We start from the raw sequence: 27,956 nt of genomic DNA, 5'->3' as shown, positions 1-27,956 counted from the left end.
TGTAAAGTTCATCATTCGCACATAAATGTACATTAGAAGGCAAACAGTTTTGTTTTGGATCCTTTAGAAACATCCCACTCCTGACACCAACTAACTTAACAAGGTGTTTCCTTTTACTGTTTCAAAGCAAAGTCTGATCTATAAGTCGTGAAAGTCAATAGAATTCCCATTGCACTTCACTACATGTTCTAATCATCTCATCAAAAATGGTTATGTTTCACGCGGAGGAGCTGCTAGCGAAGTGTAGAGGGAGTCGATGCACATGCACGCATTCGTCGTCAACGTTTGGCTCCGTTCATCATCCTTTAATGAGTTTATCAATGGAAAACAAACCCGGTGCGCGCTTAACCACACACCAAACATCTAGAATCGAAGGATTTACTAGGAAATCTTGAGGAAATCGTTTTATATAGGTAAGTAATTTGATAAAAAGAGCATTTCATTAAGAGCATTTCTAATCTCTACCTTGATGACACTGTCCGACGACTTACATTGGTTAGGCGTTATTGGAAGCAAACGTTTGATCACAGAAGCAGTTATTAAAAGACACAGCTATAATAAGATATTCCATAGCAGCAATATAGGTTTTGATTCGAGAATTTTCCTGCCTTTTCTGAATGCGTGACTTGAAGTCATTTTGAAAGGATGCAGTTTTGACACAATGCACAGTCGGCATCGAGTTAAGAAAAACAACTCTCGTAATCAAGCGCTTTGGGTGGTATGATTTAATTTGACATTTGTTTACATCCTGCGGGATTACGTTTTATTTGCCTTCATTGTAATGCGAACAAATAAAAGGCATTGCAATCCAATGCAGAGCTACAGTTGATAAATTTTATTGGCAGACAGGAGTTGTAAATCCTGAAGAACAATTTCTTGCAAAGTTTTTTGAAAGCAGCAGTTATGGGTAAGATCACTATTATTTCCTAACTTACCATCTTTTACTATTACCATTGCAGAAATCTCTTGTAACATAGACAAATGAGAGAAGTTTTTTAAAGCGACGCTTTGAACTTTAATTTACAACATATTGTGCAAAGCAAAACTGCCTCATAAGTGAGCAAAATTTAAAAATCACACGAAAAAAATATAATTCTGAATATAATGCTCTTTTGTTTTCTTTCATTTTGATGCGATTAAGAAACCAAAACCTATCCATATCTTTCTTTCATTTTGATGCGATTAAGAAACCAAAACCTATCCATATCATCTCTACAAAAACATTTCCTAGTAACGGCCGTAGAGAAATTGCACAAAGCATATGGGATTAAAAAGAAGACCCATGGGATAAAAAGTCATACATTACACATACTTGCACTGTAAAGAAGTACAACCATAACTTTATCTAAAAAAGGAATTCATTGTGATGAGCTTGTTTATTTTGCAAACGGAAAAGTCCCAAAGGAGATTTTTGTAAGCAGCAGGAAAACGATGACCCGTAAACAATTCCTTGTGGGAATCGCTATTCATTAGTTATCATAGATCAGAAACATCATATAGAAAAAGTCATTTCCTGATGCTTTTTGTACACTCGGGATAAAAGCTGGACAACTAAAACTTATTTTTATTATTATATTTATCTTAAAATTTATTTGTTTGAAGATTGTAGTAGTTATTATACTGGTACCTGGCGATTGTAGTGTTTTTGTCACCTGTCGCCATGGAATCAAGAGATCTATTCGCTTTTAATACTTTGATCACATAGCATTTTTTGTCAGCGGAATCCAGAGACGGTCGAATATTTGGTGTTTTATGGGATATATTGGTAATAACCGGGACGCATTTGTTTAAAAATAAGTAGATATCTAAGAAAAAAAATATATATTATATTTCTAAAATGATCCGGAATTGATAAGGAAATGGGACCCGTTGGTCGTTGCCACAAACTTATAGGCATAAACCGCCGAGGCATTACATCAATGAATAGTTTTATAAAAAGCTCTAAACTTATCATCGGATTCTCATGTTTTCTATATTACTTCATGTCCTCACACCTCAGCTAACAACAAGGCGGCCCTCTTTCATCACTTGATCGTAGTCAACCAAGATTTCTTCTTATAAAGATATTGCACATCTTCTACTCATAACTTAAAAACTGACTCTGAAGACCTTATAGGAGTTAAATAGACGGCAGATAGTTAGCCGCTGGAAAAGAGGCGTGTGTTGTTGTGTAATGGAGCTGCTTATCAATGTGGCCAGCAGGTAATACTGGGTTTGCACACATGAAGGGGCCTCTCCTGGTCACAAAACTCTTGTCGTGCTGTGAGTGTCGCAGTTATTTGACACTGAACAGGTGCTAAACTAAGCCAAACACAGAGAAATCAATGGCTCATCCCCTCCTGTGATAAGATTACATCAAATACTATGACAGTTCCCTCAAATCACGAAAGAATTGCGAATTAAGGGGATGTCAATTCTAAAGGAATGATAGTCTGTGGAAAAGAAATGACAATGGATTGGTTGTCGCCACAAGAAGAGCTTATGGTTTCAATAGATTATTCATCGCCTCAGATCAAATATCGGTGGATACGACAAAGGTGCCGTTGCATATTACTTAGAAAATATTTAGCATCTATGTGCGAGTCTTGTGTATTCCATCACAGCGTCCAGTAATTCTTATCAAAAATTGGCGAGAAAGGTGTGCGATAGGCGGCGACATACTAAAGTGTTTTCTTTGTTTTGAAATTTGACGTGATCGAAAGATCAAGCGGTAATTTAAATTTATTACTCTCTATTACATAGTAGCACAAGGTATTATCAGGCCATAATGTACTAATTATATAATGTGTGAGTAACCTGCTTAAACACCAAAGACCTGAAAAAGGTTTGACCCTTATTAATGGAGCAGCGTTTATCTCTTGGGGGGGGGGGGGGGGGGTGGTGGTAGGGACTGTCGAGATGAAAATCAAACAATTTATCGTTTATAACGCAAAATCGAACTATATTGATTTGGATTTTAAACTGTTCACATGCATAGTTAAAACTAAATTATTCGAATGGACAGAACTCTCAAAATATGGGAGGGGCACAATACAGGCATACGAAAAAAAAACTGGGGACAAAGCCTTGCTTCTAGTGGTCATTCCCTTATAATTGTTGAAAATATTGGGGAGTTGGCGCAAGTGCCCGCTGTACTCTCGGCCATGGCTACCAGCACGCTTTCTTGTTATCATTCACTACAATGACGCGTTTATGTGTTCAAAGAGATTGTCAGTGCACTTTTCATCGCTCCACTATGGAGGGCAAAGGTATACACCTATTTCAATAAACGTTGTCAGTCAACTCTTCATCGCTCCACTATGGAGGGCAAAGGTATACACCTATTTCAATAAACGTTGTCAGTCCACTCTTCATCGCTCCACTATGGAGGGCAAAGGTATACACCTATTTCAATAAACGTTATCAGTCAACTCTTCATCGCTCCACTATGGAGGGCAAAGGTATACACCTATTTCAATAAACGTTGTCAGTCAACTCTTCATCGCTCCACTATGGACGGCAAAGGTATACAACTATTTCAATAAACGTTGTCAGTCCACTCTTCATCGCTCCACTATGGAGGGCAAAGGTATACACCTATTTCAATAAACGTTGTCAGTCAACTCTTCATCGCTCCACTATGGAGGGCAAAGGTATACACCTATTTCAATAAACGTTGTCAGTGCACTCTTCATCGCTCCACTATCGAGGGCAAAGGTATACACCTATTTCAATAAACGTTGTCAGTCAACTCTTCATCGCTCCACTATGGACGGCAAAGGTATACAACTATTTCAATAAACGTTGTCAGTCCACTCTTCATCGCTCCACTATGGAGGGCAAAGGTATACACCTATTTCAATAAACGTTGTCAGTCAACTCTTCATCGCTCCACTATGGAGGGCAAAGGTATACACCTATTTCAATAAACGTTGTCAGTGCACTCTTCATCGCTCCACTGTGGAGGGCAAAGGTATACACCTATATCAATAAACGTTGTCAGTGCACTCTTCATCGCTCCACTATGGAGGACAAAGGTAGTTGTCAGTTCAAATGGCGAATAGCAATTGGCAAATAGCAGTTATAAGACCAGTCACTGCTTATGGGTATAATTATTTCTAAGAATAACGATGAAAAGTAATATAATCCCAGAAAATATCCACATGATCCTGCATTCAGTAGAAATTTGGCGTGTTTCGTGGTATATTTCGATCTTAGAACTGCCATTCGACAATTGACATTCGCCCTTTGCACTGACAACATATTTCTGTATTTTGAAATAGGTGTATATTTTGATATACAAATATTTCACAAATAAGATTAAGGGACCGAAAAAAAAAACATGCCTTGCCCTTCAAACGTCCTGTTTTTACCACTCCAACTAAGGCCCCCGAATGGTGTTTGGCGAGCACTTGCGAGCTTGCGAGCACCCCGTTTTTTATGCGAGACCGAGAGTTTTTAGGCGGATAAAAATTGCGCGAGCATGCAAGCACGGCGAAAAATTTTGCGCAAGCAAAACGAGCACATCGAAATTTCGGGGGGACCATTTGGGGACCCTCCACCTATCTTGTTTACATAGGCCCCCATCACAATTTTTGGCACCCAAGGGTAGAATTAAGGACGTGGGTAGGTTAATAAGCAATTTCCTGGTCCACTTTTGTTACAGAAAAGGTACAATTTTCCCAATTTTTTCAACAGAAATAGGTCCTCGTGACCACGTGATTCACACTAGCACTGCGTCGTCATGGCGACGAGTGAGTCGTCTGGCGCAGGGATGTCAGACGAATGCGTGCGCGTAATAGCTCGCTGCAGGCCGCTGGACTATAACGAGATCAAAATGAAAACCGAAATAATCGTTAGCATCGATTCCTCACTGCGGCAATGTTCGCTGCGGAAACCCGGGGATCCTGCCAAGATGCGCAAAGTTTTCACATTTGATGGGGTGTACGGCTCTCAGTGCAACACGGAGAAGTTATACTCGGAGATAGTGCATCCTATAGTAGATGGAGTTCTCGAGGGGTATAACGGCACGGTGTTCGCGTATGGCCAGACGTCCTGTGGTAAAACGTTCACCATGCAAGGCAGTGCCCAGCCCGAGAGCCAGGTGGGTATCACCCCGAGGTGCTGTCGACACATTCTGAACAGCATGCAGGGTAAGGGCCGGCGCAGGAACCGCGAGTACCTGCTCCACGTTTCCTACCTCGAGATTTATAACGAAGAGATCAGGGACTTGCTGGTGAAAAACACGAGGAGTAATTTGGAAATCAAGGAGCACCCTGACAAGGGTATGTACGTGAAAGGGCTATCCAGCATTACGGTGGATTGCTATGAGGACATAGCGGAGATTCTCGAGATCGGTAGCGCAAATCGCTCGGTAGGCTCCACGTGCATGAATACAGACTCCTCGCGGTCACACTCTATCTTTATCATTGACTTACAAGTAAACGTGAACAAGGGAGGGGAGGGCGAATGCGTGAGGAACGGGAAACTCAACTTGGTGGACTTAGCTGGTAGCGAACGACAGAGTAAGTCTGGAGCTACCGGGGAGCGCTTTCGAGAGGCGACCAAAATCAACCTGTCATTGTCGGCACTTGGGAATGTCATATCTGCCCTTGTGGATGGCAAATCCAAACACATCCCATACAGGGACTCTAAACTTACCAGACTTTTGCAAGACTCCCTAGGCGGAAATTCTAAGACACTTATGGTGGCGTGTATTAGCCCAGGCTCGAATAATTACGAAGAGACTTTGAGTACATTGCGGTACGCTAAACGAGCTAAAAACATTAAGAATCGTCCGCGGATAAACGAGGATCCAAAAGACTCGCTGATCAGAAAGTATCTGGAAGAAATCCAGCAACTAAAGAAGATAATTGCTAAGGAGGTCGAGATGCCTTCTCATCTCGCGTCGGAAATTGCAGGTAAAACATATTCCATTAACCCTCGTTAACCCCTTGCACATGCATCGCCCCTCTGGCGAGACCTCGGTGGAATCGCGCTATTTCACATGTTGATTTTGTAAACATTCTGCAGTAGGCATCATAATAGATACATTTACGGGTAAGGGTAAATGTTGTTTAGCCTTTTCTTTTCTGCATCGCAATTAATTTTGATAAAGGATATGTTGATAAACGTTGTTAACATTTCGGTTAATTTTTATGTTTCAGTCATAGCTTCAATCCGAAACATAAAACATTATGTTACAGGCGAGTACACAGGGGGTGCGCAGTTTGCGCGCGAATCCCTAGAAAGTTGGTTATTTTTTAAGGAATCTTCAAATACTTTTCCCCTATGATACCTCTGACTGCACTCCATCCCTCCCCCATCAGCCAATCCTGGGTACGCGACTGTGTTATTTATACGGCTAAACAATCTAGTACTCTACTGAGGGTAGCCAGGCCAACTCATGGGTAATTCACGGACAATGTAAAATGAACTTGTATTTTTATAACAGTCTTGCAGCGAAGAGAGCCGAGCGGAGCGTCACCAAAGCATCTCCAAAAGCGATTAGGGAGCGTCAGTACAACGACTACCACCATTCAGCAGTACCAAACAGAGCTCATAGAAACAGAGATCACCCATGCGCTAGACACACAGACCTCCAGGCTTGAAAAACAAGTCCAGAATCTTAAAACTCAACTAACAGTTCAACGGCGGATTGAGTACGAGGCCAGGAGAACAGTGGTAGAGAGCTGTGAGCGAGAGTTGGCTCTCATGAAAACACGACGCGTGGCAGACGGCTGTAGCCAGCTCGCGTCACGTGATCACAGGCCCGAAACACGTGATAGCTACTCACGTGATCACGGACCGGAAGTAGGACTTAGTTCGCGTACTATTGGCACATCCACGGAGGACCTCTCGAGTCCTGGGACTGATTCGGATACGTTTGACCCCGATATTGATTCCTGGAGTATTCGTGAGAACATGTTGTGTCGAGATCCCGGGGATGGTCGGTCAAGGAGCGTGTCCCCGTATATACGGGATTCTTCCAGGCAGTCCAGGTCAACCCCTCAAGGAAAGACAACTTTTCTTCTTGACGAAGAGGTAAGGATGATTCAAGACGGCAAGGGGTAAAGGGGGAGCGCCTATCATTCTTTGTCGTGGATTAAAATTGATAGTCGTACATTGGTCCAGCTCCGAATTCTTATAATAATATAGCAGAGTATTCTCGATTTGAAGTTAGTAACTCGAATATAGTAAGAGCAGAGCCCTTAAAGCTGCATACTGGTATATTCCTTAACACGATGTTGTATCCATCATCAATTAGGGCAACACGATGTTGTATCCATCATCAATTAGGGCAACCCGAAAATGGTATATTTGCCAAATGTCTGTGGGTTGCTATGGCTTGGGTTGACCTGCCTAAACTACATCACAGTTATGGTCACGCGCACATTTTCACAGGACAACATCGAGCGATAACGGCCTTTTTTATACTAGAAAAAAATGTTTTCTTGAATTGAAGTCACTGGGATATGAAATAAATAAACCCCTTCCTTGGCTCACTAGGACACTGTCTTCTCGGCAACTGTTTAATTTTCGTATCATTTCTCATCCTTGAGCATCATCCGCCGATATCCAGGCTGCGAGGTTTATTTACCAATATTTACCAATTGCAACACATTGAAAATGTCTTTTTCTCTCTACCAGGGCCCTGTATCAACTGGACTCTGCACCGCGTTTTGTCCTCGCATCTCATTCTTCGGCGAAAGGTTCTTCTTACAGGACAAACCTATATAACGTGCAATGCGCAACGTGTTTGGAGTGTCAAAGCCTTTTATACATCGGAAAATACATGATATACTTTGTTTGTAGCATATTTTTTTATTTGTTATTTGTAATAAAATTACGGCGAGCCCAGCTATAGCAGAAAAGACTAAGCTAGGGGTGGTGGTTGGGGGGGGGGGGGGGGGGGGGAGGTGAGGAAGTGGCCAAAGGTCCCAAGAGCAAGCAACGACCACATGGGAGGAAAACAAGAGCGCCCAACTACGAGAGGAGACGCGAATGAGCAATGAGCTAATCAGAAGTTTAACTTATTCACACTAATGGGTCCGGTAAGAATAGGTTTTAGACAACACACTCTTCGAGGGCTGTAGAAGAAACACGTTTGAACCCTAGCACTAGAATACCAGTGTTTTCTATTTACTCAAATTTTCTTCCCTGCCACAACGAAACAAAAAATTGGCACAACAACTTTTTTTTACAATTTTTCTAATCTTGAGAAAAAATCAACCGTCCTTTTATTAATTCTATGAAAAAGCATACAGCATACCCTTCATATAGTAGACACTATAAATACAGCATACCCTTCATATAGTGGACACTATAAATACAGCAGACCCCTCATATAGTGGGAACTAAAGGCAAAAAAAATGTCTTATATATCAGGCGTGTTCCCAGGATTGGCTGAGGAGGGGTGGGTAGGTGCGCACACCCCCCCTCCCCCAAGGTATGTGCCTGTATATATAGTGAGGTGCCTACTTTAAGAAATCGGGAAAGTGTCCGTTATATGGAGGTTTTACAGTGCATCAAAGGTCTGAATATTGTACAATGTAAATCATAACGAAAAGAATCCTACATGACTTGCCTGCTTGCCCTCCTCCTAAACACCTCTTCCTTAACATGGTTTTAACATGTAACAATACAGCTTTTGCCTTATTTGGTGTACTCAAAACAGTTTCTGTTAAACTGTGTCCTAAAGCAAATTGCAGCTTGGAAGATCTCCTGCCTTGATCAGTCTAGTCAAAAACAGTATTTGTTTAACTTGTTCCAAAAGTGTACAATGGCTTGTCTAGGGCAGCTCATCTGAATGCTGGTCAGTAGTCACCCTGGGGACGCCCTGTCGTCACCCTGTACACATTAAACATGCTTCCACCCGCCACCTTGAATGCTAACACCGCCATGACAACCAGTGTAAAGTAGGCAGATAATAGAGTTGCTATATACTGGCTGTCTTGATTCAGAAGGGTCTAGTCAAAACAAATAGACATTGGTTACAAAGATACAAAATAGGGGATATTACATGTAGCTTTGTAAGCATACACCACAAAGAGGAAGGATGAATTTCCCCTTTAAGAGAGTGACTCAAATATAGCATTTGAGATGGTGGATTGTTGTTTATAAGCGAAGCTGTCAACTTTCAATAGTTCTGTTATAGCCACAAAAACAAGTTAAACATTGGTTGAAATGGTATGTTTTAGGCCTCTGTGGTAGGGTAGCTTCGCTGATGTTTTGTGCACCAGCCCTTCATTGAAGCGAAACCTTGGATGTTTTGCATATTCTTGCACATAGTACAATAGTATTGGCTCTCTCCAAAACCGTCAAGGTGGTCATGGTCACAAATACGGCCACATAAGTTCACAACTGGGACCTACGGTAGTGATCTCAGCTATAGTCTCGATCTTGTTGGTTAATTCTAAAGGCGTAGTGATATATAACATAATGGCTCAGTACCCTCACAGTCGCAGAGGATCTAAAAACTCTGTCACTAGGCTGTGAAATTTGGGCTGTGCCAGAGAGACATCTCTGGGGGTTAGCCATCAGGCAATACATGCTCTGGAAAGAATTAACGCCCAGCATTCGCATGCCTGATATACATACTCCAAATGGCACATAACAAAGACTAAAAGAGCTAAGTCATTAGTTGTGCAGCTTTTTGCATCTTCTATGGGCGACACTAAAAATGGGTCAAATTCTTTGAATCTTTGATAGTATCTGACTATGTGGATTATTGACCAAACCAGGGACCACAGAAAATTAATGACGTATGAAGCCTCTAAGACTTACCATTAATGAGACAAAAAGATGACTGGCAACTACAACAAACACATTAAGCCATTTCTTGTTCTCCCAGCCATCAAACCAGATGACACCCCAAAAAGTGTTCAGTAGTACGAAACAGGATGTAAGGAATGCTGGAACAGGAAAGAAATAGGGAATTTTTCAATGACATACACTATTTTTTTTGCTTAATCACAGGCAAACCTATATAAAACTCACACATTGTAGAAAAGTGTACAGCGCAGTATGAAGCCCATCAAATTACATTAAACTACCAGCAAATGAACCCCATAGATTCACAATTAATTTTTTTTTTGGTAACAAGTGTAAAAACTCCCCAGGAATAAAGCCCAACAGAACTCAAAAGAGCACATAAATTACTTTAAATTATCTGCAGTATGCAACAACAAGTTGCAACAACAAGGAAAGTTACAATATTTTTAAATAATAGTGTGTTGAGTGTGTGTATTGGTGGGAAGGCTTATACCTGAGACTATAAGGAAATTCTGAGCATTCCCGTGCAGACCAATTGACCCTGGACCAGATATATCAGCAAGTACATTGACCATAGCAAAGAGACCACTCATTAGACCATAGCCAAGACCAGCAACTGGGGAAAGAACAAACATGTGACAGCTCAGTGAACCAATACAATCTATAATAGGGACTCTCAATTGTTCCTTTATCAATGAATGGAACATTTTTACATTGTCATATGTGCGCATCCAAAATGCCACAGACTGGCGGGCCACAGCTGATCCAAAATGCAGAAAAAAAAAGAATTTGACTCCAAAACTCCATGAAAGAAGCACTGGCAGCATTTTCTACAGCTTTGTCTGTAAACTGCACTTTGTACACCATTTTAAATAACATTCTGCTGCATTTTGGATGTGCGGGTAATATTGGAAAATTGTCTGTTTACTCAAATACACTTAAACTTTCAATAAAATAGCTTGTGTAGTGGTATTAGATGGCTTTCTCTAGGGAGCTCAGTAATTCCTACCACTGTTAGTCTTCCCTAAATCCACCATAGGCTTATAAAATTCTTCTCAATGCTGGACATACCATAAGCAATCCTATGCTTCCTCAGTGGAGACTGGTTGTTGATCATAGACAGTAATCCTTCATCTGCTTTCCTAATATAAAAAATAAAGAGCATAAGGTGGTAAGATTATACTTCAGGCTTGTTGAGTTATTCACCTTATAAATGGAAACCTAATTTTTCTTCTGGCTTGTTGAGTTATTAACCTTATAAATGGAAACCTAATTTTTCTCTCAGGGGTCCAGTGACATCTTTTTGTTTGTCAAACTACAAATCATTTTCCATATAATGACACATGTGGAACAAATGCCCTGATGAGTTAGCAGAGGGTGTTATTGTAGGACAGAAGAACAATTCATGTCATAGTGCCACCCATGTGAGGCTTGTGTCGTAAATGTTGATGGGTAAACAGAAGGGAAAGAGCAATTCACTTACTGCACTTGAGCATGTCAGCTTTAAACCTGTGATGTCAACATTCTAGGGATACAAACCTTATAATCTTGAAATAAGCGAATCTGAAGAGTTCTTGAAACAAAACCGAGAACGTCATTCCAAAAGCCAACTCATCTTTTAAAGGAGACACAACCATCCACCATATAGACGATATCAGGAGAGAAAGGAGCCAGAAGAAAGCACTGTAATAACGCAAGCGGAAAATCAATGGTGTTCAAAAACATGATGTAAATGGCATCTTAGAATCATTGTGTGAGAGCAGAAAATATTAAACATACGAGGAAGTTCTCGGTGGATTGAATATTGAACACCCAGGGAGGTACAAATAATCAATGACCGGTAGAAGCCGGGACCTGTCGACTGTTTTCTTACCTTGCTATTAATACGATAACTTGCTGAGCATCGCCGGCGATGGTAAGAGAAAACATGGCCAAAGCAGGCCCGAACGCGATAAAAGTACAACCGAAAAACACCATAAGAGTCATCTTGGAGATTTGTAGTGCTCTTGAAATTGAATACTTGGGGTTTTCAACGCGTAAGGGAGGATAAAAACCAGTGCGATCGCATAACTAAACGTTCATTTGGTCAAATATTTTTTATCCCTCCTTTCCGCCATGACAGATGACGTCACGTAAATACGCGCTTTGCACCATGGGAAAGCCAATATTTCTTAGGGCAGGTTTTTCAGTAGCCTGAATACAGACTTAGTTTTTCAGTCAATCAATTTTTTTAAGGGGGGCTAACTGTCCATCAGGTAAGTCAGGGCACGAATACGGAAGGACCCGGGTGGGATTTTTTTTTTAAACAGAAGAAAGAAATTTGAAAGCTACGGAAAGACACTCTATGATTGCACAAATTATTTCAATGTACACTTTGATGACCCCACTCTGAGTTTCCTCTCTCCCTTTGCTTAATGAAGTTAACGAAGCATAACACATACCATGCAGGCGTTAGGATAAAAATAACTGACACCAAAATGCTATCATACTTTCTTTTATGCAAAGTCACATGACGGTGACTAAGATCTTAATTGGACCTATAGAATGTCTTTGTGGTAAGAGATTACACGGACTTGATTCATATTTGACTGAGTCTTTGATAAGCTCGTGAATAATAGTGAAACCATGGAGGAAGTAGTTAGTGATTTCGCCCTGTGAGAGACAGACGTCCGTCACGCGAGTAAGGTATTGTGTTGACATGGGGTCTGCGGTTTCACTCATCGAGTAAATAAATCAGGGGAAAGGTGATCAGACGAACAGTGACAAAGAACTCGCGTCATTGAAAGGGTTTCTCTTGCGATTGCTCTTAAAATGGACCAGACTTATGAAAAGAACCACGAACATTGTCAAAACTGCTTCAAGCTTTATTGCACAAGCAATGAAAAATGCAAAGTCATTGCCTGTGATTCAGGTTGCTGCTTGCGAATGCACGAGTGTAAACTGAGCGAACACAAACTCGTATGCTTGAAGGCGAAAACTCCGTGTACGAACTCCTTTTACGGTTGCCCTGCCGTTCTACCAAGGGAGAGTATCAAGAGCCATCTGTCTATTTGTCCAGCTAGCGCGATATTCTGTACGATGGAGTGGAATCGTTATCCCGTGTATTCCAAATCCAGGCTTAGCTGGGTTCCTTTCTTTCAACCGAATCCTGTGCTTGTAAAGGGGCAACTGGACGTAGAGCTGGCGCTGCGGGACCAAAGAATCCTTAACGACGTATTTAAGAAAAAGTGCCGAAAGGGGAAAGCAAAGGTAGATGTATTACGTGTCCGTAACAAGAAGGTTTCTACAACAGCACAAGATAACGGAATTGAAAAGCCGCCAAGGCACGTGGAAAGCGGGACTGAAATGGCACCGGCATTGCTAGAATTAGAAAAGAAATTGAGTCTAAAAAACTCTGAAAATAGCGGCGAAACAAATAATATAAGCCGAAGCCAAGAGTCTAGAAACGAATCAAATTCAATAAACGAAATTGAATTAGTTTCGGCCTCGTGTGAACATAATATCGTGGATCTTGCCGAAAGCGAAATTTCCCGAAGGCTCAATCAGTGTGTGTTGTCAAGTGAAGACAAAGAACAAGCTGGAGCAGCGCTACCTCTTGCTGATACCGAAACAAAACCATACAATGGATCTAATGCTCCCATCGACTCTTCGCACGCATCAGTTAATATTCCTCACAACTCTGTGATCGATAAGAGATCTGATTTGAACTCTAGTTCGTCTGATAATAGAACACATTGTTTTGATGACAACATCAAATCAGCGGAATACGAAACTACATCCCTCCCCCCTCCCCCTAAGTTTGTACCAATACATTTGGCAGAGCCCCTGGGTCTCAATGTTATGTTAGAGACTTTACCTAAATTTCAAAAGCAAACCCCACTGTACTCCATCCCTTGTAATCAGGTGTTCCGCCGTGACGAGTATGGGGAACATTTCAAGGCAGTTCATAGTGACATACACGGTGGGTTAAATGGATGGCTTGAAGAAAGATGCCCTCTTGCTCAATATGGCTGCACGTTTGTGCGGTACAGACTCCACCCAAACACACAGTGTGGTGGAGTTGTTTTTAATCAAGACCTTGGTAACTTTGGAATAAGGACATGCATGAAGGACCAACAATGTCCCCATAACATCCCAAGCACAGGCAACAACAACTTGCTTTGCCTGCTTCCTGTTGAGATTCTTCAGACCATAGCAGGGATGCTTGATGGCTTCGGTTTGTGGAACTTGTCTCGCACATGCAAACTCCTGCGAGAGGTTTGCCGAAGCATCCTGGAGAAGAAGGGGATAGTAATGTTTGAGTGGGAGAAGAGGATCCATGACAATGGGGAGTGGTCCTGGCAAGTCAGGCAAAGGGTATGACTTAACAAATATTCAATAAGATAATGATAAAAGCAATTAAAAAATACTGATATTCTTTTTAGAATGAAATAGCTTTTAGCCTTGTTTATACAGTAACTGGCTTTATTTGGACTTTCTTAGAAACTCTTAAAAACTCTTTCCAGTCCTGTTTAATGCAAGATACTGGGGCGATAACCTGGTTACAGGTTGAAGAGGGAATTCAATAGGTTAAACAGGGAATTCAACAGGTTAAACAGGGAATTCAACAGGTTGAACAGGGAATTCAACAGGTTAAACAGGAAATTCAACTGGACCTGATTATGATTATTAATCAGGTCCTTTTGAAACATCCCAACGCAGGACTTTCAAAATTAGAATAAACAATATCCCTCACTGAATCCAAAAAATACCTTGTCAGTTTATTATACTCTTTTGTTCTTTTGACTAAGATATTACAAATACCACAATAATGCTAATCTAGTGACTTTTTTCAGAAATGGTTCTTTTCGACATCGTTTACTCCTATTAAATCGTGGGTTCACTCAAACACTCCTACCATGACAGCACATCTGGAGAAGTGTAGCTTCTATGACCGACATGTCCATCACAAACAGTTCCGTTACCACTCCACACAGATCCCCACTCATGTGGGAACCTTTGACGACACTGGGTGGGCCAGCTCGGAGTATGAGGATATCATGCTTCCATCTCAGATAATCCAAAACTTTGAAAGGTCAGAGTACTTTGGAGGGTGTATGAGAGATGCCAGCAGAGGTGCAGTGAATGGGAATTATCGCGAACATCAAGGGAAGCACAACTTGGAGTTTGTGATTCAGTGCAATGAGCACTTTGCCGGACTTGAGCATTTGGAGCCACAATTACCTGATACCCCTAACCTTGCCCTTTCCCCTGCTCAAGAGGAAGAAGGTAAAAGTAGCATAGCACAGGGAGAAGAGAGTGGAATGGAGGAGCTTTTGAGCACTGATGATCATGAGTTTGATCCTTGTCACACAGCTGACAAGATTGCCCAGGCATATCTTTACATGTATTCTGGTGGAGAACCCGGGCTGGCCAGTACTGAACAGTCAAGACCTGATGAAGATTACAGCTTGCCTCTAGTGCATGTGCCATCATCTTGGGAGCCAACTCAACCAGTCCAGCAAGGCAGTCTGGACATTGATGACTTTACTCTGGCATCAGAACAAGAGCTTATATCTTGTCCTGAGACACCATTTAATATCCAGGACCCATCACTTCTTCCTGATCCTTTGCAGCATGAGGGTTTGAAAGAAGCTAAGGAGGCAGCTGAGGTTGTCGCTAATGCTTACATGTATCTTTACACTGGGTCTCCCATTAGGAATGCAATCACAGTGCACAATGAATCACTACCCTGTGATTCAGCATATAATTACCAACCTCCAGTAAATGAGGCTTTATCACAATCTGGCCAAGACCAGGATTTGCCACTTCTAGATTCCATAGATGGGAGGGTAGAAAACAGTGTAGGTAAACCTCAAGAAAGTGTTCCCAATAGTGATCAAGGTGCAAGCATTCCAACTGCTAAACAAACAACTTCCTCAAATACTCCATATATACAGGACACTGGAAGTATCCATGTCACTGGAGTTTGCCAAGATGACAGTAGTTCCACTTCAGATGAAGACAGTAACCTGTTTGCTTCTGCTAGCGATGGTGAGGTGTCCTCAGATGGTCAGGGCGAGAGCAGCACCTCAATGCACATCACAGCTGGGGGAGAGGGACCCCTGTTTGTCAGTGTTGAGGACATAGAGCATGACGAGGTTGGCTGTAGTCATGTTGCCTATGAAATTCATGTCAAAGTCTGAAAGCAAATACCCTGTGTACCAGAGGCTCCAGGCTTCCCATCCCTGTCAACTCGGGTCAGTACACAGCTCTTACAAGCTGCAATTTGATTGGGCAAATGAACAATATCCGCACCTCAACATAAAGAACGAGAAGAATAGAGACAAAAAAACTCCTTTGTAGAACATAGATAATAGGAGACAAACCAGCTGCGTACTTACTCGTCAACTCTCCCGCATTAGGTGGGAGCCTCAAGATTTTGAACCCCTTCTCCTGCGTTGAGCACCAAATCTCCCTTTTTTTTAGCCATTTTTTATCGCTTCCGAAGAATTATTCTATAGAAAATCGTCATTTTGCCTATTTTCTATTGAAATATTTGAACAATAATTCCCTTGCCTAGCGCAATTTATCTAACACCCTCGTGAGATCTATAACTGGATTTGTTTGTGAGAGCTTTCTATACGGCAAACGCCTGCAAGGTTAAACCCACCCCTCCCCCCAAAAATGAATATACCCCCACCCCTCCCCCCAAAAATTCTCAAGCCTTGAGATTTTCGGGGGTTGACAGGTGTGGCTTCCCCACATACGATGAGAACGCTTCGCTTAGTCGCCGTAACATGCACATTGCTAGCATTGTTAATGTATACACAACTAAGCAATAACACACAACATTGAAGAAGCCCAACAATGCAGGACCCATCAATGTAGCAAATTCCTGTTTGCACTGTTATCATAGGGCTTTCCTTTCAGCACCAGTTTTATTTTGTTTTGAAATACTATTATATTTGTAGCTAAATGAGACTTTAGACCTGATAGAGTGGTTTTCAAAAACCTGTGAAATACTATTCAGTTTACTTAGTACTAATACACTGTAAATGTCTTTGTTCTGGCTTGACTATTACACTTTAACAATTGCAATTTGTTTCACGGGATTTTGAAAACCACTATATAGAATTTTATGTTTAAGAAGTAAACAGAGTTTTATGGCAAAGTATTTTTAATAAAGACATTTATTCTGAAGTAGCCATTTTATTGTTTGAGGTAGTTTATTATGCATACACTAGGCTTGATAGACATTATTCTATAAATGACTATTTTACAGCATGAAAATAATTTAACCAATACCCTTTACATAATTACCATTTACATGATAAAATATCACTCAAACTAGATGGAAATCTTAGCAAACACAGGGAAAGATTCTTAGTGTTACACAGAGTTTAGTAAACAAAATGTTTACCAGTGTGGGTAACCAAGAGAGTTTTTATGAGCAAAAGTGAGTGTGTCATCAATCTGGTGAAATATTTGTTTTACTCATACAAACTCTATGACTCTACACTTTCCATGAGTCACATCTACCAGTATCTGTGTATAATAAAACAAGTTCTAACCTATCTAATAGTTTGCAAGAGTCGAGATTCCACACACTTACATTATACTGGGATTTACTTCGCACTGTGAACGGTACAGTTGAAAATGGCTGTTCTTCTTGTTAACCAGCAACATATATTTACTTATTTTTGTAGGGAGAGAGAGGTCCCCATTTTCTATGTTTATCACTTATGTTGCTATCTATGTGTTAACCAGAGAAAGTATGTACACTTGCATGTTACAATGTTTTGTGGGTGCTTATTATGGAAAATTATTAGTATAGCAGCAATATATGAAAATTCTATATCTTGCATCAGAATGTTTTTCTTTCTGAATATAAATACCATATCAGATTCTTGAGGAATTCTTTGTGAGGATTTATTTTCAGAATTATCTCTTGTATTGTAGACAGCAGGGTTCATAATGGTATTACTGCAGAACCATTTATAGGCGCCATGTTATTGTGTAACACTGTATAATCCTCTATTATAGCCAGGTGAGAAGTCTCCAAGAGAAGTTGACCCTGGAGACCCACGGATATCATCAGATTCGGACGCTGTCTTGGTTACTCTATGCCGCACCTCAGTCTTCATCATATGTCTGCGTGGGTTACCTGACCCATCCACTGCAGGGCTGCCTGTGCCGTATGGGGTACCTCCTCCATACGACGCCCCATATGTAGTATCATAAGGGCTACCTGGGTACGGGCTGGGAATGTATGGCGACCCATAGGGTGCAGGAGGCGGTTGGCGCCTTGAGCGATCTCCAAAGCAGAGTATGAATAGCAGGATTATTAGGCCAATAATGACAGATAGACCAATAAACCAGGCGCTTGTCTCTCCAAGTAGCGCAAAGAAGAGTCGTTTCCACCCGACAAACTTGTCTGTGTCTGGACAACGTGGATCGGCTGGGTTTGGGCATGTGATCATGGGTACAGGCATGGCAGAGGATCTCTTGTAGGATATGAGCACTGTGGCTTTTTGTCCTGTGAGCGTGCTGGTAAAGTCAACTGGCACATCTGCAAACATGTCCTGTAAGCCATCCAAGCTGATGGAGTACACTGCCTGCTGCTCGTCGTCTGACGGGATACGGGTTATTTTGAGGATTCCTTTTACATGCACATCAAACTGTGGGATAGAAAAGAACAAGGAAAATAACTGTTTAGCTAATTTCATACAACATTTCTCACTACAACTATGTGTGACTCCATCCAGCGTCATGCCCACCATTTAATTATTATTATTATTATTATTATTATTATTATTATTATTATTATTATTATTATTATTATTATTATTATTATTATTATTATTATTATTATTATTATTATTATTATTATTATTATTATTATTATTATTATTATTATTATTATTATTATTATTATTATTATTATTATTATTATTATTATTATTATTATTATTATTATTATTAGGGTCAAGGTTTCCATTTAGGTAACCTGAGGTGCCGGAAGATTTCGCTCTCGCTGTAGCTGGACTATTTTGATTGTTTCTCCCCAGACCTACTTTTAAATATTTTGCACCGTTTTTTTTAATAACTTTCTTAAGCCACATTTGTAAATAGTTTTTCTAATATTAATTGTACATATATTATTAGAGCAACCCTTTGCTAAAGGATCATAATTGTTTAAATGGGATTAGTATGTTTTACTTGTCAATCGACATGAATACAAGTTGGTAAGTGTAAAAAAAGCCTCACCAATAAAGCATTCAGCTGAGCTCTCACTCCATGCACTGTGACTGTCTTCTTCACATTACCCTCCCCACCAAGTACCAATGAAAGGGTGCTCAGCCTGAATGCGGGCACAAAAGGCAGCGTCACAGCATCCGATGAGACCACACTATCATGAGCCTTATCACAGATCTTCACAACAAGGCTTAGCTGGGAGTCCAAGAGAGAGGCAGCGGCTGCTACAGAGGCAGTAACATGACGTGGGACGATGTAACACACAGGAGATCCATTATAGAGGGCAGGTTTCGCGTCAAATAGCTCACTGGCGCCGACAGACCCCTGGTCGTGACTGAAGCGGAGGCTGCAAGTCATGGAGCGTTGAACAAGTGGTCCTAGGCTTTCGTATAGGACTACCCCTTCTGGTAGCCCCTTGTGTGCTGCTCTGTCAGATAAATGATGATGGTTTCCTAGCAAGACGGGTATGATGTACCCCTGGTCACCCTTCTGCGGCACATTTGTCAAAATCTTTTTGTTATCATAGTTGACTCGGATGTGTGAGATGCTGTCTACTTTGACCTCAGTCTGTGCTGAGAAGACATTCGGGATGCGGTAGAGTAGGGTGGTGGAGCCTGAAGACAGGGCTAATGCCACACCCGACTTGGCGTCGATGGTGACAATGTCAGGTTGAGATGAGGACCACTTTCCAACTTGGCCTGATGAGACAAGAAAATCATTGGCTTATTTTGTAATAAAATACAGTACTTTGCTACATGTGAGATGGCATCCCTGATTGGGAGATTCATACCCGAATAGAAATTTCTATGCATGGAAGAAATACCCTGGATGAATGAGTTTCATGATCAAAATTTTGTATTTTCAAGCCAATGTGTAAAAAAACTTGCACTCTTCTTTGGCCACTGTGCCCCAGCACCAAGTGTGAATGCAGCATTATTGTCAAAGATTTGTCAACTCACTTATGTGCATGTACTTTCTGCCCAGACTGTGAAATTAAGTCACCAAGTGTGAATGCAGCATTATTGTCAAAGATTTGTTTTCTCACTTATGTGCATGTACTTTCTGCCCAGACTGTGAAATAGTCACCAAGTGTGAATGCAACATAATTCTCAAAGATTTGTCATCTCACTTAAGTATTGCTATTGCATGTACCTTCTGCCCAGACTGTGGCTTGGAACTGTTGTGCCATACCAAGCAGCAGAGTTGCCGTGATTGGAGTCAGGCCATGATCCACACGGATGCGAATGTAATCAGTGACACTTGGTGAGCTAGAATCCCAAACCTACACAGAGCATAACGTAACACAGTGAACCATCTTTCTTTTTGATCCTGCCTTCTGTAGTTAACTACTTCTTAAGCACAGAAAAAATAGTTGATAGTGCCTGTAAAGACTGCTTGCTATCCAAGCATGCCCACTGGAAATTGCTCCACTTGTATAAAAAAATTCCAGGATTATGTGAGTCCATGGTATAAATCTCTTGAAACCATTAATAATAAAAGCCCAGAAGATATTTTTAAGCCCCACTCATTGTGCTGTTACCCAGTTATTTGAACATACAGTGAATATTGCTTCTCCGGTGTTCATTGCTCGAGCATAAAATGTCCCATTTTCAGGACCTGGCAAAATGTGTACAGCATCGAACCTGAAAAAAGGAGCATGCGTCAGGATTACATTCCCCTTTGTATAAGTCTTTCGCAGAGAAATTTTAGGCCCTTAATTTACCTGTTGAGGCGATGCTTGAGTGGGATCCCTGTGGAATGGAACTTCCGCCCGATGTTATCGTGCAGCACAACAACAAATAGCGCATTCATTCCAAGTGGGAACGAGTGGAGCTTTTCAGATGTTGCACGCACAGCTGATTGGCTAGTAATGGACAGGGATGAGACTGCTTTAACCTGAGGATAAATTTACAGCATCATCAAAAGTAAACATGACTCTTAATGCTGGGATGTTTTTTTCTTTTGAAACTAATGGAAACTCATGTAATAAGGGTTCAATAGTTTGATGTCTGTTGAAGCAATCACAATATCCCAAGAAAATGTTCAAAGGAAAAACATTGTCTAAAAAGCCCATACAGCTGAGTTTAGAAAAAAAATGAAACGGCAACAATCTGCAATTGTGACAATAGCAGTAATTGTCATGTCAGTGGTGTGAGTGAATGGGATAATCTGGTGATGATTAAGACAAGGATTATGACAATAATGATGTTGATGATAATCATGAAGTGAAGTTCCTGCTGCTGATGTTAATGATCATATTAAAATCAAATTTGGAATCTTTTCAATTGCCCATCATTCTGAAACTGTGACAACTTCCATAAATTCCAAGTCCAAGAATAAGGAATTGTTTTCATGTACAGGTATACCTCGACATGCACCACAGCAGTCTGATTGATGCCAAACTCCTCATGCACTGTGACAAGTACTACCGCTGTACCAGACACAGTACTGGTCGAGATGCGACCACTTTTATCCAGAGCTAGGATGGAGGGGGCAGCAGCTAGATGGAGCCTCTGGGGACAGCCTGTGATGAGCTCATAGGTGATGCGCGCTGACCCATCTCTGAAGAATGGTAGCATAAGGATGTGAGATCCATAGAACCTTTTAGAACTTTAGGGATGTTTATAGATTTAGTTGACTCTTTATATTGTCTTTTATCAATGATATCTGGCTTGATAGAGAGAGTCATTAATTGCATTGACTGAGGTGTCTTATCAAGTTGACTCATCATTTAATTTCACATCGCACATCTGCTAATTTTAGCAATTTTTCAAGTTTATGAATTACTTTTATTTTATTTTTGCATGTACACCGTGTGCAATGGAAGACAGCACAAGAAGAATATACCTTCTTCCATTCAAAATTTGACATTTTGTCACTTAGCATCAAAGTTGACACTTTGAAGTATATGAATGGAAAAGGATGGTTAGGATTACCTGACTGTTTTAATCCATGTGTTCACATTGTGTGGCAGGAGCAAGTAACCATTGGCTGGGAATACCAGCTCAAGCCGCTGAAACACCTGCAGTCAAGAAAGGATTATTTATCTTTACACCCAACAAGTGATTGTGATTGTAGGACTAGAGAACTACATAACTTGGTGGTTTACATAGGCGTGGTGGGGTCAGGGGAAAAAATCAACACTAGGTTGAAATGATTGTTTTACTGAGCAATCAAAGCAGTTTTGCTGACATCTTGAGCATCAACTGTTGCTCCTGCAAACTCCTTACACTTGAAAAGGCTATTAAACTACTCTGCTTTTAAAGAGGTGCAGCCATACCATTTAAACCTTGTGTTGAATCATTTCCAACAATGAGGGGTACCAATTATATCACAGAGAGGTTTCCAAGGGACATTTAAAAAAAATGAAACATTTAATTTGGATAAATTTCCAGTCTAGAAAATTAGATTATTAGGCTACTACTTTTAATTAGGGTGATCAACAACATATTAAAAGACACCATACTTGACCAGGCTACATAACCAGTCAGGACACATACCTGGAAGGTGACATCATCGTTCAATACAGCAGTAGTCTTCACTTGTCCAGCCAAGGGGTCTTTGACCTCAAGTCTAAGGTGCACGGTGGTCTGCCCAGGGTTGGTGCAGTGCAACTCGACATGGAAATCCCGCTCATTCTCAATGGATATGCCACTCTAAAGGGTCAATAAAAGAGTTAAAAAAGAGTTAATCAGAAAATGGAGGAACAACAAATATTCCATACTATATCTATTGGGGTTTCTAAAAATCTAATTAGTTGTTTAGGACCCACTGAAAGCCGCATTGTCACCAGTTTACTTCCGGTCGATTACGTACAAATATCCGATGATTTTAAACGAAAAATGTGAAAAATATTTTAAAATATTGAAAGCAGTGTGTCTATTGGAAGTTTCTTTGAGGATGTGATTGATAATTTAGAGTGGATGGCCTGTTAAATATCTCGGATTCTGGTGACAATGCTGCTTTAATGGGGCGCTTTCATTCTCGGAGTGGTAATCCCCTTATGGCTATTGATTTTTTTAATGCATGACTGTGGATTTGGGTGTATGCCCATTTTATACAGTTGATATTGTAGTAGAGAGTAGGGTTTCAGTTTGCATGAATGAAACATTGCTTGCAAGGCATTACTCTAAAATGTTTTAACTTGCAGAAGAGTTGTGGCAGAGACCACTCACCAGGTGATATGTAGACTTGAGATGACAGACATCTGGATTGTTTGATTTCCAGTTAAATACAAGTCCAGGAACAGCATTTGCAAATGCAAAGGGGGACTCATCCATCCAGCCTGTGGCAAAAAGGCTGACCTGTTGCATGGAAATGAGAATAGTAAGAACAAAATTGTACAGTAAAAACTTATGAACAGAAAGGTATGTGGACAAATATTATGCAGTACTGATCCCAAAGACAATTTTGGTTTTACAGCTTCAAGGGTCTTTTTCAGACTACTACAATTAAAAAAAACTACCTGTTAAAACCTAGATTTATTCAAGTCTGCCAAGGTTTTTATATTTTGGGGGTACAGTACTTTCTGACAATTCTCACAAAGTAGGTTCTTAAATTAGGTTATTAATTTTTGTCCAGCCACTGATTCACCCCACTCACCCTATTTACTGCACTGCTATGGCAGCCATGCAATACAGTACCTTGGATGTTATTGATTTAAAAGACAAAATGCCGAACACAGGCTTACCTGTGTACCTGTAACAAGATTAGTTGTTGCTGACGAGATGCGAACTCCACCAAGCTGAACAACATGTACCATCACAACATCCTAAAAGATAAAATTAAAAAAAAGATTTCCTGCACATCCCAATGAACATCTGTAACAGGAAAGTTTGCTTGGGTATTCATAAACAGTAAAACATATCAGTAATCATGTGTAATGTTTCCATTGAAATATAAATTAAAATTGTAATGATTTTTAATTGTTCAGAAAAGACTAATGTCAGTTCTCTATGGGCATTCCTTAAATTTCATGAAATGTGAGTATTAATCTAATTTCAAAATGTTTTCAAGGCTATATCCTTAAACTATGTAAAATCATGGAAATTACCTTGGTACATGTTTATATTGTGGGCGGTTCAAAGTTCTAATGAACTCTCTCTAAATACAGGTTTAAGCAGCAACAGTATACCTTGGAGTAAGTGATAGTGTGTCCTTGTTCTGCGTCAGAAGCCAGCACCATCCCCGTCAAGTTGGTAACCCCCAGGTTCTCTGCCTTAACGAGCCCAACACTACTAACTGTGGCCACAGTCTGGTTGCCGATATTGAATGACGTGGTAGACTGTGGCGTCGGCCCTCCTGTAGCACGGACCTGTACACAGAGAACTGCCCTTAAAACACACAGAAAGCACTGGTGATACTATCAACACTAGGATTTCGAAGACTTCAGTAAACTGTAATGACTGTGAGTTCAACTCATTATTCCTAGGTTGTTGTTATTATGCATTTATGTTGAGTTACCATATACTGTAAGCTCTAATAAGCCTCTGGGGGCTTATATATTTTCCTTTGTTATGCTTCTCAGGAGAGGGGGGAGATGGGGCTTATTTAAAAATTTTAGCTTTAGGCAGGTATTAGCAGAGTATTGGAGGGTGAGGGTTAGGTGGCTTAATTTAGAGAGGGCTTAAAGGATAGGGGGCTTATTTCAAAACTTATTGGAGAGGGGGGGGGGGGGGGGCTTAATTTAAGCTCAATAGAGCTTTTACATTATTTAGCTTCTTGAAATGTGTGGTACCTGAAAAGTCGCACCAGGCAAAAGGGTGACAACCCTGGGGTCCAGACGAAGTGGCGGAAACACCTGTACATCCTTGGCCTCGCTGGTTGCCGTGCGACCAGTGATGGATGTGGCAGTGAATGTAAGGCTTGCGGTGCCGAGGACAATACCATGCATGATGAAATAGGACACCTCCTTATTAGGACTATCATCATTCTGACTGTTGTCCTGCCTGGTGGGGATAGAGCATGTAATTTTTATATATTCATTTATTAACAATTTTAACAGGGCAGTCCAAAGTAGCATAGCAAATAGCTATCAGTTAAGAGCAATCCTATAATAAGGATGCATGCATAATAGAAGGCAATAGAAGTGTACAGAAAACAGTTATCTTTGACACAAAAATAAGCAGAATTTGGGAGTTTTAGTTTCTTTCTTTTTGTTCAACTTTTTTCAACAAATGCCATGTAACTTAGATGAAGTGATGCTAAATTACTATAGCAAACATGACTCTGACAAATTTAAAGTAAAACATAGGAAGAACACTTTTCCTATAAAACCTTGCAATAGTTACCTCAGGTTTAAGATGTTAGGATTGACTTGTGGGGTTAGCTGTATAAAGCCAAAGCTACCTAGCAGTAATGGCACATCAAACATATCCAGCAGTTGGATCTTGAGTGGCGCAGTGGACCCAAGCTCGATCTGACAAACATGCCAACAAAGGATGGAAAACACTGTATAACATTGTACTTGGTCTGAGTCAAGGCAACCTGACATTCAATATGTCAACAAAGTATGGAACATCTTGTAGAACATTTCCTTTTAGTGTTTTGAGTCTAAAATACAGGCCACCATTTTACTCTCAAATATACAAGGTAGAACTCGCATAAGTGATATTTCCATATGAAGGACTCATTATTAGGGGAACATCAATTGCAGCCATTACGGTGTGCCACTCGAAAGGTAAATTCTCCTTACCTTATTCACCACTTTGACTTCAACTTTGTAAATATCAGACACTTGAATGCTGACAGAGGCAGGGTGGGGAGAATCCAGGCAGAGATCATAGACCATGGTTGTCAGCAAACCCTCATTTAGTGGGCTAACCTAAAATGCAAAAACACATACATTGTAGATCGACTTACAGCCTCAAGTTTCTGGCCCCAGGCTCTTTTAAACCATTTAGAATTACAAACAGCTATTGATTGATATGATGGCGATGACCATTACATAAGGGATATGTTGTCGTTCTTAGTGTTACTAGCAAATTTCATAGCAACTCGACAGATGGCGCTGCAATTATTGACAGCGTGATGAGAAAATGTGGACCAGTAATTATTTTTAGATTTCCAATTTTCATTTTTCGAGTTTCACCTTGACCCACCCACTCACTTCCGAAGTTTTCTTGGATTTTTTTGATAATTTTTTTAAAATTTTACAAGGTCCATCAAACAAATTTGAAATCTATATTTTATTTGTTGTTGATCACTTAGTACTAAGAGGACTTCTCCATCTTAAATTTATTTGGGGAATTTTCCTGTTATTATAGAAAAAAAATATGCTTGTACTTGCCAAGATCTCTCTATTGCCACTGTAGGTTAACCTTGCAACTGAGCTCTCGCTGCCTTTGATGGAGAAGTGGCCTGATCCACCATTGATTCGCAACAACACCTGGATTAAACATGGACACATTGATGAATGGGATGTTTGTTGTAGTGTAGCCGTTAACAAGTAAGGAAATTAAAATTGGAGGAGGCGTGGGTTCAATTTTCACTCTCACTAACAATTCTCATATTATTTCTATTTGTTTATTATCAGCAAACACTTTATGTAGCCATTAACAAGGCAATAAAAAAAGGAGGCGTGGGTTCAATTCTCACTCACAACAACAATTTTCTTAGTATTTCTTTGTTTTTTATCAGCAAACACTTCTTGTCATTATGCAAGTATGCCTTGATGAATCATAAAGAAAATCATGCATGTATGCTACCAATGTAAAATGATGGCAAAAAATATTTAAGTCTAGTAAATAAAGTCCATATGCTTGAGGATAGATGGCTAGGACTAATGGAGTTTTTTTTATACTCATATTTTTTTACCTTGTAGTCTGGGTGGTCCAGAGTTGATGGCTAGGACTAGTAATAGAGCTTTTTTATACTCATATTGTAGTGTGAGTACATTATGTGCTGTTTTACCTTGTTGTCTGGATGGTTGAGAATAGATGCAGACGGGGGGTCGATCGTCCTTTCAGGAACCAGAAGCAGCTTCAGGCGACCAGAAAGGATAATTTTATCTGGAGACTGAGATTCAGAGATAATCTACGATTACTGGACACATCTACAGGCCTGCCTTGAACGAAAAGGTTGAAGTACTATGTTTGTTCTAGTACATTGTTGAGTGTAGTATACAAAAAGCTCAAAGTTCAATTGTTAGCTTCAAATATTTTTAGGTTGACCAATAACAAAAATAAAAACGACAACAATAACTTGGGTTACAAAAATAACAGTCAAGTTATTGAAAAATATTTTAAAAACCAGGCTATTATATCAGGCATTTATTAACACACATTGTTGCTTCATACCAAGACAATTTTTTGTCCTAATTTCAGACAATTTGTGTGTGCTCAAAATACACTCACAAAAACAGGTTCAAAGTCTGCTTATAGAAGGGGGCCTACCTCTACTTGAGTATGACACTTGCGGAGAATGTCACAGTCATAGCCATCAACAGAAGCCTTAATGGTGACAGCCCCTATCTTGTCGCTTAGGTGGATTGTTTGGTATGCTGGGTAGAATCAAGCAAACTCTGGATTATTTTCTGCCTCTTCAAATTACCAACATTATTTAAATAGTACTTAATTTTCTTTATTATATTGGAGCATCTACTTTCAGTGAAATGGGGCATGCTGATTGGCTATTGAGTGGTCCAGGTTACAAATAAAGTTCCGGCCCGAAGACTCACTCGAGAAAAACAACAACAAAAATTTGCTTTTTTCCATTGTATAAAAAGATTATTTGCGTCCTTGAAATTTAAGTAAACTTAACATTTTCGTGCACGTTACAATGGCAGGAAATCATCAAAACATGGAGTTTGAAGACGATTTTTCATAAAGGCAATTTAATAAAAATTATGTCTTAATGTCAGTAAAATCTGGCGTAAAAAGCAAGTTTTTGATGGTCATTTTACAAATCATCTCATTATTTCCGGCTTTGGAGGTGAGCAATCATGGCTTGTAAGTCCAGAAAGGGTT

General features: G+C 40.3%; 4 protein-coding genes across 6 annotated transcripts in view; 2 read left to right on the top strand and 2 right to left on the bottom strand.

Annotated features, from left to right (window-relative positions):
- Positions 1-306: 306 nt before the first annotated feature.
- Positions 307-7,839, top strand: LOC5511263 (kinesin-like protein KIF17). 3 transcript variants are annotated; one of them, XM_032380579.2, is made up of 4 exons: positions 307-413; positions 4,678-5,900; positions 6,434-7,023; positions 7,630-7,839. In XM_032380579.2, the coding sequence occupies exons 2-4, from the start codon at positions 4,724-4,726 to the stop codon at positions 7,717-7,719; spliced, it is 1,857 nt and encodes a 618-aa protein (XP_032236470.2). In that variant the 5' UTR covers positions 307-413; positions 4,678-4,723; the 3' UTR covers positions 7,720-7,839. The 3 variants fall into 3 exon arrangements, with proteins under 3 accessions (XP_032236470.2, XP_032236468.2, XP_032236469.2); XM_032380577.2 differs by lacking the exon at positions 307-413 and adding an exon at positions 727-907; XM_032380578.2 differs by lacking the exon at positions 307-413 and adding an exon at positions 1,983-2,537.
- A 266-nt stretch (positions 7,840-8,105) lies between these two features.
- LOC5511265 (gamma-secretase subunit Aph-1) lies at positions 8,106-11,890 on the bottom strand. The gene is made up of 6 exons (XM_001631652.3): positions 11,627-11,890; positions 11,293-11,436; positions 10,825-10,895; positions 10,247-10,369; positions 9,766-9,893; positions 8,106-8,948 (listed from the first exon to the last, which is right to left on the bottom strand). Exons 1-6 carry the CDS (start codon positions 11,737-11,739, stop codon positions 8,796-8,798), a joined length of 732 nt encoding a protein of 243 aa, XP_001631702.1. The 5' UTR covers positions 11,740-11,890; the 3' UTR covers positions 8,106-8,795.
- A 118-nt stretch (positions 11,891-12,008) lies between these two features.
- Positions 12,009-16,057, top strand: LOC5511288 (F-box only protein 30). Its single transcript, XM_048725702.1, has 2 exons — positions 12,009-14,109; positions 14,589-16,057. The coding sequence occupies exons 1-2, from the start codon at positions 12,565-12,567 to the stop codon at positions 15,936-15,938; spliced, it is 2,895 nt and encodes a 964-aa protein (XP_048581659.1). The 5' UTR covers positions 12,009-12,564; the 3' UTR covers positions 15,939-16,057.
- Positions 16,058-16,894: 837 nt separating this feature from the next.
- The window catches only part of LOC5511289 (nuclear pore membrane glycoprotein 210), a 29,780-nt gene continuing 18,718 nt past the window's right edge, over positions 16,895-27,956 (bottom strand). Inside the window, exons 24-40 of the mRNA XM_032380486.2 lie at positions 27,384-27,490; positions 26,902-27,006; positions 26,279-26,377; positions 25,685-25,813; positions 25,281-25,408; positions 24,728-24,938; positions 24,125-24,304; positions 23,681-23,761; positions 23,166-23,294; positions 22,491-22,646; positions 21,927-22,012; positions 21,357-21,552; positions 20,714-20,886; positions 20,549-20,633; positions 20,143-20,272; positions 19,003-19,688; positions 16,895-18,413 (exon numbers count right to left, since the gene is read on the bottom strand). Of these exons, the coding sequence (XP_032236377.2) occupies positions 17,745-18,413; positions 19,003-19,688; positions 20,143-20,272; positions 20,549-20,633; positions 20,714-20,886; positions 21,357-21,552; positions 21,927-22,012; positions 22,491-22,646; positions 23,166-23,294; positions 23,681-23,761; positions 24,125-24,304; positions 24,728-24,938; positions 25,281-25,408; positions 25,685-25,813; positions 26,279-26,377; positions 26,902-27,006; positions 27,384-27,490 (3,350 nt within the window). The 3' untranslated portion in view covers positions 16,895-17,744. The remainder of the gene's footprint in view (positions 18,414-19,002; positions 19,689-20,142; positions 20,273-20,548; positions 20,634-20,713; positions 20,887-21,356; positions 21,553-21,926; positions 22,013-22,490; positions 22,647-23,165; positions 23,295-23,680; positions 23,762-24,124; positions 24,305-24,727; positions 24,939-25,280; positions 25,409-25,684; positions 25,814-26,278; positions 26,378-26,901; positions 27,007-27,383; positions 27,491-27,956) is intronic.

Source organism: Nematostella vectensis, chromosome 3 (genome assembly GCF_932526225.1).
Source record: "Nematostella vectensis chromosome 3, jaNemVect1.1, whole genome shotgun sequence".
Classification (NCBI taxonomy): domain Eukaryota; kingdom Metazoa; phylum Cnidaria; class Anthozoa; order Actiniaria; family Edwardsiidae; genus Nematostella; species Nematostella vectensis.
Note: the sequence above shows the minus strand (reverse complement) of the source record. Positions and strands in the feature narration are given on the sequence as shown.